The sequence below is a fragment of the Uranotaenia lowii genome, chromosome 2, assembly GCF_029784155.1.
Source record: "Uranotaenia lowii strain MFRU-FL chromosome 2, ASM2978415v1, whole genome shotgun sequence".
In the NCBI taxonomy this organism is placed as follows: Eukaryota; Metazoa; Arthropoda; class Insecta; order Diptera; family Culicidae; genus Uranotaenia; species Uranotaenia lowii.
Window position 1 is genome coordinate 177,713,227 of NC_073692.1, and position 9,316 is coordinate 177,722,542.

General features: G+C 35.3%; 1 protein-coding gene across 1 annotated transcript in view; it reads left to right on the top strand.

Moving 5' to 3' along the window:
- Positions 1-7,994, top strand: part of LOC129744840 (structural maintenance of chromosomes protein 4) — a 38,972-nt gene extending 30,978 nt beyond the window's left edge. The window contains exons 5-6 of the mRNA XM_055737569.1: positions 6,753-7,352; positions 7,416-7,994. Of these exons, the coding sequence (XP_055593544.1) occupies positions 6,753-7,352; positions 7,416-7,787 (972 nt within the window). The 3' untranslated portion in view covers positions 7,788-7,994. The remainder of the gene's footprint in view (positions 1-6,752; positions 7,353-7,415) is intronic.
- Positions 7,995-9,316: the final 1,322 nt, after the last annotated feature.

The following is a 9,316-nucleotide window of genomic DNA, read 5'->3' on the forward strand; positions in this document are numbered from 1 at the left end:
CAATTTTTCTTCGAATGGTGATGTAATCGGCGCGATCTCTAAAATGTACGCGAGACGGTTCCAAGCCGTGCAAATGTCGCTCCTACTTCTTTTCAAAGAATCTTAAATTTAGTTTTTTTTATGTTTTAATGTAAAGCATTATTTGTTTTACTTCCACTGTCGATAATTCCTACCAAACACCGGCACACTGCACAGTGATCCGAGAGCGCAAAAAGTGGAACTTTTTTCCTAGCGTTTTTGTCTTTCATTTAAGTTCTGAAGTGTTTTCAGAACATTTGCTCCTTGAAACATGTTTCAAACTTGATGGTATCACAAATTAGTCAAAGTCTTCTATGGAAATTAAAATTATTTTTTTTATTAAACTTGCTTCATTTAAAATTGAAGCAAACATTTGCTCATATTGTGGTGCTTCTGGTGGACGGATTTGAAAGTCCTTGGCGACCACGTGTCGGGAATTTTATCAGCTTCACGTATGTTTTTTTGACATTCCGCAAATCGAATGTACCTACTTTGTAAACAATCAACATGAAAAGGAAAGAAGGAAAATTTTGCACAGTTAAAGGGTGTCCACGATGAAACTGCCACACTATGGAATTACTCTAACTTTTAAACCGTTGGGTAGAATTTAATGAAAATTTGAGTGGCTTTAGTTTATAGGGCATTCTTTACATCCTGCAAGTTTTAAAATCCTGTGATCAAAACTCGCAGAATTGGAGTCGAAAGATCTCTCGCATCGTTCCATAGCTAAAACGTTAGGAATCGCAAATTTCACGGTGTCGCGACTTATTAAGCGGTTCGAGGAACGATTGACCACCGATCGGAAGCCCAGAAGTGAAGGAAAAAGTATTCCGTACAACACCAAAAATCACAACCGCATAGTTCGGGCATTCAACCGAAACCCGAACGCCTCCTTTTGGGATGTGGCTAAGAAGCTGCACCTAGGCCGAAGTTTTGTCCAGAAGGCCAAAACTAAGGCTGGGCTTCGAACTATCAAGGTGCAAAAAGCTCCTAATCGTGACGAGAAGCAGAACAAGTCCGCCAAAATCCGCGCCAGGAAGTTAAACCTCAACATGCTGACGAAAGTTGAATGTTGCTTCATGGACGACGAAACATATGTGAAGGCCGACTTCAAACAGATCCCCGGCAACCTGATTTTCACGGTCAAGGATAAGTTCAGCGTTCCGGAGCATGTCCGCACTCAGAAGATGTCCAAATTTGCGTATAAATTCCTGGTTTAGCAAGCCATCTGCACGTGCGGGAAGCGGAGTGCACCTTTCGTGACCCAGGACACGATGAACCGACAAGTGTACATAAAAGAGTGCCTCCAGAAGCGGCTGCTTCCTCTCCTGAAGGCCTACAACGTCCCAACAATCTTCTGTACGGATTTGGCCTCATGCCACTACTCCAAGGACGTGCTGAAGTTGTATGCGGACAATAAGGTCAATTTCGTGCCGAAAATGTTCAACTCTCCCAACACTTCGGAGCTCCGCCCCATCGAGAAGTACTGGGCGAATATGAAGCAGCACCTAAGGCAGTGAAGACAGTCGAGAAACTGAAGAAAGTATGGGTTTACATGCAAGAAACTGTTGATTAACAGGTTGTGCAGAATCTTATGGCCGGGGTTAAGGCCAAGGTGCGGGCATTTGCGTATGGACTGTAAATAAAATGCAAGTAAAATGGTAAAATTAAGTTTAACAATTATTTTTCAATCCCTGAGAATTTGATAGCAATCGGATGAAAACTCGAATTTTGCGAATCAATTTTGTGTGTGGCAATTTCATCGTGGACACCTTTAGCAGTTATTTCAAAAAATGTTTCATATTCTAAAAGAAGACATAAAACTTATTTCTACTTGCTTTTTAGAGATATCTGAAGGAAAAAGCCATATTAAAAAAAATTAATTTCATCGAAAATTTTCATCGAAAAAAACACCATTTTCACGATTTTTTTCTAGAGCTATCGTTCAAACAAATGTATTCAAATTTTTTGCATTATACAAAACATTGTTAAAAGAACATTTAGTAATTTTTTCGTAGAGAAATATTGAAAAATGAGCCGGTGATGAGGATGCCTCTTAGAAAACAGGATTTGCGGTGGACACTGTATCTCAGCACAGAATCATCTGAAATCAAAAAATGAGAGCAAAATATTTCTATTAGATGTTTTTCTGGACCCCAACGTTTTTATTTAACTTAAAAAAAAAATTATGAAATTTTTGTGGCTGTTTAAAGTAAAAACTACGATTTTTCACGAAAAAATCCGCCATTTTTTCTCTGTAAAATCTGTAATCGAAAAAAAAAAGAAAAACGTTGGGATCTGGTATTTTATATGTAGAAAATATGTTTCAAATTTGAAAAGAATCGGATAAGTAGTTTTCAAATGACGATGTCCACGGACTTTAAAAATGTGCTTTCGAGAAAAACGCGTTTGAAGTTTCTGCTCTTGTTTTCTTGCAGTATTAGACCCCTATTAGAGGCCTATAATTTCTACAGTTTTGCTTTAATTGACTTTAAAATTTGACATTCAACACACATTGTCAATTTTCTTATTGACACAACATTCTTGAAATGTTTTACAATAAGAAAAAAAAAAATAAAAAAAAAATCGATTTTTTTAAAGTGCCAAAGCCTACCCCCCCCTTCCCCCCTTAAACCATTTTCTTACTAATGACTTTCACACAACCTCAAAAAAATAATAAACTTTACTGATACGATTTAAAATCAATCAGGAACAAAGTTTGAAATCAATGCTATTTCCGATAAGTTAATTATAAAAATTCAAAATGATGATTCTTATTCTGAAATAGATTTATTAAGTCAATATTTTCAAAATACAGAAATCTAATGCGTATTAAAATTTCGAACCAAAATTTAAAGCTTTGGGTATAAGAATCAGTGCAAAGCATATAGAATACATTAAATATAACACCCGATTTTTAAAAAAAATTAAATCCGAATTTAAAAATCCGAATCCGATAAATCCGAACTATACGCAGGTCAGAAATTAACCATGTTAAAAGTTGTTTAGCGAAATCAGAATAATTGAATTACTAACTATATTAAATTACGTTTATTTTATATATTTTCAATGGAAGAGTTTATTGAAAGAATTCTCTGTTTTATGTTAAATTTTAAATAATATTCTAAACACTATTTGAAATGTCAATTTTCTATAATGAAAAAAAAAAAATCCATTTGAACTTGTTATTTATTTATCTTAATTTTTTATTAACATGGTTTTCCATTTTGAACTATAAAGATTTTTTTTAAAACTCGTTTGATTAAAAAAAATTCAATTTTATTTCAAGAGTGTCATTGATTAAAGTCAGAAATAAAATTCATTTTTATATTGACAGTCTTTCAGTCATCAGAATGAAAGGCTACAAAAGTTTGTTTTTTCATAACGTTTCAATCTATTCCAAAATGATGAACTTACAATACAATAAAAAACAATGAAAATAAGTAAAACGTTTATAAATTTTCAAGCGCAATTAAAGTTTAAAATTTCAAGCTCTGAATTTTTGTCGCCGTCAAGTAACATATTGGGCCCGGAAAGAAAAAGGATGAAACCGTGTGTTCCTTAAAAAAAATCTAGATTTATAGGCTTCAGAGAAGATGTTTACAGAATACAAAAATTTGGAGATGAATAATGAAGGCAAACTTATTCAAAATATTTAAAAAAAAAAATTATAATTATCGTTCCACGAGGAATAAATGTGATGGAAATGCTTCTATCTACTCTACTCGCGCATTATCAATTTTTATTAATTTCTTCTAACTTTCAATTCGTCTGTAATTTTCATAATCTTGAAATGTTTTCCAATAAATTATTGTTATAATCTTGAAATGTGCTTACTAAAAGAATATAGTTATTACGGATAAGGTCGAAAAATTAAATTTACAAAAATAATACAAGAATAATATGAATAATATGAATATGATTCAAAATGAATCAGTTATTTTTAGAGACGAAGTAGGGTTTTTGTGTGTCAAGATTCGAGTTTCAATACAAAAGATTTATTTAATTGCAAATCAAAATTGACAATAAGAAATCAATTTTAATTCGCGAAAGTCATTTAGTGTTTAGGTCTAAAGTGATTAAGAATTAAAACCGCCGGAGGTACATATATGCAAAGATACCGTCACTTCAAGATAAAGAAGTGGGCTTTGCCGCGAACATTAATTCTTCTATACGGACTTTCGATGTTCGCAACGCCATCTTAAGAGTTCCGGCCAGGGTTACTGATAATCGCTTCGTTTGCTTCAAAATTTCCAATCGTTACGACGCAACCTCAGTTACGACGCTGTTAAGCATTGACTCCCGAACGAATCAAAACATACAACATAAGAACGCCGTCTTAGTGAACCATGTACTATGAATTTTCATTCTGTTTGTGTTGCCTAGCGTTCCTTGTTGATTTTCTCCTTCCGATTTTTAGTCATTGTTTACTCCAGCAATCATTCGCTTCGCTACTGAAGGAATTCGTTTGCGAGTTGATTCGGCGCGAGTTGATGACGATGGTTGATTCATGTTAAAAATCAGACCTTTAAGGAAGAATGCTACTAAGGATCAATTCCTGGGATAAAGACTAAGACCGATATTTTATAAAATAATTTTCACACCTTGAGAGGAAAATAAGGCAATTTTGGCATAAATTTGGTTTTTGGGCACCTCTTGCGTTCCAAGAATTAACTCACTTTCCTTCATGAAGCGTTCGCGGCGAAGCATAATCGTCAGCGAGTCGAGTAGATGTCGAAGAATTCGACGCCGTCTACATGCAATGTTTTCATTAGAAGCGAATGATGATTGTTTGATGGTTACCGATAGTAACTCAGAACATAACGGATCACTAAAGAGGGGAAGAAAAACAAACTAGATTTGCGTCGTTCGATGCTGAAAAGCGTCGTTTCTAAAGAAAACAGAGTTTCTACGTTGAGGAGTAAACTCGTTGGTGACTAGGATCGGGGTGAAAAACCATTCTGAGTGAAGATCAGCAACCTTGGTTCCGGCAACAAGATTCATACATCTAGCCATGCGTGTCTTGGAAAAACAAATCAGCTTTAAAAGTATATCTGTTGGAAGCAAGTTCTGCAGGGCCATCTACAATGCTTTAAATGGTGAAAATATACTTTGGTTGATCTTTTGGACGAATTATTAACCTTATATTGCCATCCGGAAAACACTTGATTTGAATTTGAATTAAAACGAAACTCAGCTAGCCGCCGGCCGTGGCTTAGAGGATAGCGTTCCAGTCTTCTAAGCCAGAGTCCATGAAATCGAATCCCGATCACGGCACACATAGTACTCTTTCTGTGGTCTGGTGGTTTTAGCATTTGTAAGATGCTAGCCATAATATCCTTGAAAGATGTACGCCTTAGAGTTAAGTAAATTAGATCTCTTCAAAGAAAAATGAAGTTTCACTGAGATCCTATATGTGTGTGTTCGTTTTTATTTTACTCTGTTCGAGAAGAAAATCATCTATTGAATGCTCAATTGGGAATCTTTTTGCTCATAAAAACAAGCATGTTGAAATTTGCTACCAACAGTGCGAATACGAACAACGGTTGCTTTGATAATTTTGTATGATTTTTGACGTTTACGTTGTTGAATACTCAAACCATTGATCCCCATGGAGGGTGTACAAGCTATTTTAGTCGCCTGTTATGATCCCTCTTCTCAGAAGGGAGCAGCACTGAGTGTATAGAAAATATTTCAGTTTTCGTTCAACAAATACGACTTTTTGGGTGCCAATTAGCGAGGTTTGCTAGTAAAAAAATTATTATTTAGAAGTTTTAGAGGTTTACAATCAGTTTCCCGGTTATTGAAAAACTGGATCTACTACCGTTCATGAATTTAATTTTTTTAATTTATTTAATTTGGATGGAAAATGTGCATCTGAAATATGGTTTGACTTTTTTACAAAAAAAATAAACCTCAAATATTTAGAAAAATAAAAAATTTCAAATCTGCAAAAAATTAAAAGTTTTGTGTTAAAACTGATGACCCTCTGGCACACTTCCGGGTTTTTGGAGGAGTGAGTATACTGAGATTGCTCTTAACACTAGAATGACCGGCAAATTGGACCGTGACCAGTCAAAATGACTGGTAAAGGGGAAATTTTTTATAACACACTTTTTTAAATTCTTTTTTCATCTGATATCGTTCAATAGCTCATTCGACAATGTTTTTTTGTTATAAAATGAAAATATTTTTTCACCGTTAGTGCACGGAATCACCTCATTTTCGCATGGTTTACGATTAAGTGTATGTCATAAATTAAATATTTCTAATAATTATCATAATATTCAAGCTCATTATCAATCTTAGCAGCAAATTATGTTAAATGATTATAAGTGTTGACCATGGGTGTCCGGATTCACCTTACTTTTGCCGTAGTAGACATTTTCTAGCACTCATTACTATGAAGTTTTTCAATATAATGTTTATAAATCATGATTCATATGTTATAGGTTTTAAAGCATATTTTTTTCATATAAACAGAGTTACTTATCATGGGTGCACGGATTCACCGCCATTAATCGAAAACTAACTTTTTTGCATGCTGAAGGTAAGAAGTAACTGCTGCTTTAAAATCGAAGAAAATTTCTTATTTTAGCACGGAAGCATTCTTATATCGTGAAATTTTACAATATTTGTGTAAATATAGTTACGAACCACGGTTATAGCTTGTATTTTAAAACGAATTTCCTCAGAGAAATAAGGTTTGAACATATAATATTATCTGCTTACAGTTGAAACCTCTTAAGCTACACGAAATACCCGGTGAGCCGGCGCAGGAGCCCCTCAAAGAGTACTCGGAAGAAGAACTGGACAGTTACAAGTTGGCCGATTTGCAGTACCAAATCACAACCTTGGAAGAGAAGCTTAACTCCAGTAAACCCAACCTGTCGGTCATTGAAGAGTTCCTCAAAAAGCAGGAAGCCTATCTGCAGCGGGTTGCCATCCTGGAAGAAATCACGGCCAAGCGAAACGAAATGCGACAACTGTACGACGACGTACGGAAAAAGCGGTTCACCGAGTTCATGCAGGGATTCCACATCATCACCAAGAAGCTGAAAGAAATGTACCAGATGATAACACTCGGTGGCGATGCCGAACTTGAACTGGTCGATTCAATGGATCCCTTCAATGAAGGTATAGTGTTCAGTGTCAGACCTCCGAAGAAATCGTGGAAAATGATTTCCAACCTGTCCGGTGGTGAAAAGACCCTGTCCTCGTTAGCATTGGTCTTTGCGCTTCACTACTACAAACCCTCTCCGCTATACGTGATGGACGAAATCGATGCCGCTCTGGACTTCAAAAACGTGTCCATCGTTGCTCACTACATTAAGGTAATTTAATTTATTTATTTTTCATCCTATTTTTAGAAACTTAAAAATGTTTTTAAACTATAGGAGCGAACGAAAAACGCACAATTCATCATCATTTCGTTGCGATCGAACATGTTTGAGCTGTCCGACTATCTGGTGGGCATCTACAAGGTTACCGATTGTACCAACTCAGTAACGATACAGAACGATCCACCGAAATTCCACCAGTCCTCAACTCAGACCCAGCACCAATCGTTCACGTTCAATCCCAACCTGAGCCTGCAGTCCGATCCCGGCTTCGATCAGCTGAAAGATGAAAAGGACATCAAAGACAAATCTCAGCAGGATAGCCAACCCGGTACCGATTCCCAGAAGGAAAATATTGAAACCAACATTCTGGATGTATCGGGACTATCAATGACGCAACCGATGGAGGCTTCCGTTGAAGCTTCTTAAGATGGTACAGGTATAAATTAGTTTTAAATAATGATAATTTCTTTATACATCAGTGCGTTTAACAACAATTGGACAAAATATGCTGTTTTTAGAAGTAAGTACCCATTACATTTGTCTTAAAGTCTCTATAATTCAACAACAAACAAAAACAAATCCATTACATTTCAATTATAAATATTGACAACATTTTCTGAGTGGGCAAACATATGATGTCGTTCTAAGTTTCTTCTGAACTGAGAAAAGAAACTCCATTGAAAATATGTCGTTACATTCAACCAAAAGAAGCACCGCAAATCGAATTTCCTCATACCAAAACGTCATTGTACCATGAACTTTAATCACACAATCATCAAATGGCAAACCGGTTGAAAAAGGAATAGTGTCACATACCTGATTCGACCGTTCGTCATCAGAATGCGCCTGAATCTAATTTTAGAAGTACGTCTTCCTGATGTGTGTTGTGTGTAAAATGTTTTCCTTTATTTGGAAATAGTAAAATGGCATTTTGCTGAAAAAGGTAATCAAACTGATTATTACATGCAAATATTAGGCTTTATTTTATTTTATTTTTGATTTTTTTTAAAACAAAAAAAAAATTGAGCAAAAGATGACAAAATTTTAGCATTCTATAAATTTGTGAAAAACATTATCTAAACATTATGACAAATTGGCTAAGTGATATGATATATAATCTTTACAAGGAATTGTTTACTATGGCTATTTGGCCCTACCCTTGAAACGTCATCATGACACTTTGATAAAATCATTAGGCTTTGAAATTTAACAGAGCCTGAAAAAATTTTATCAAATACTTGACATTGTAAATCCATCAACATGGCGCCATTTTGTGTCTTTCAATTTTGCACCCAACATGGTGTTAGTCAATTCAACGCTTAATAGTTTTATTATGATCAGATGAATGGCTTAGTTCAGTTTTATAATGGTTTTATGAGAGTCAAATTTGACGTTTCTCTCGCATCCCTTTTCTAGATCACAATCCCAAATTTGACACCTGAAATAAATTACCTTTACTGTATAATTCCCATGTAGGGGAGATGGGGGCATAATGGCCACCTTAAGGAAAACGGTTATTTAACCATAGAAAATAGCTATAATATGGAGGTTACATTATTGTTTCGTGTTCAGACAGCCTATTCCCTAACGGGCTGAAATGTGAAAAACTAAATGAAAACGTTAAAAAATGCATTTTAAAAATTTTTGCCAAAAGCTGAAAACCAGCCACTGTGGAGGCATAATGAGAACCCCCCCTGAGGCAGTATGAGCACCATTAATCAGAGCAAGATGTGCGTTTTCTGCCGGGGAATCTAGCAGCAAATTCAATTCGATGAAGTCAGGTGAGTCGTAGATTCATCAAACAAAGCAATAACAAAATACTCTAGGTCTGTTTGTAGAATACAAACAATTTACGCACGCTCATACATTAAGTGCTTTGTTCGGAGGATGCTACTAGCCGTATAATGTAACAATAAAAAAATCGATCATGAATTGTGAATGGAAAAAATCACCTC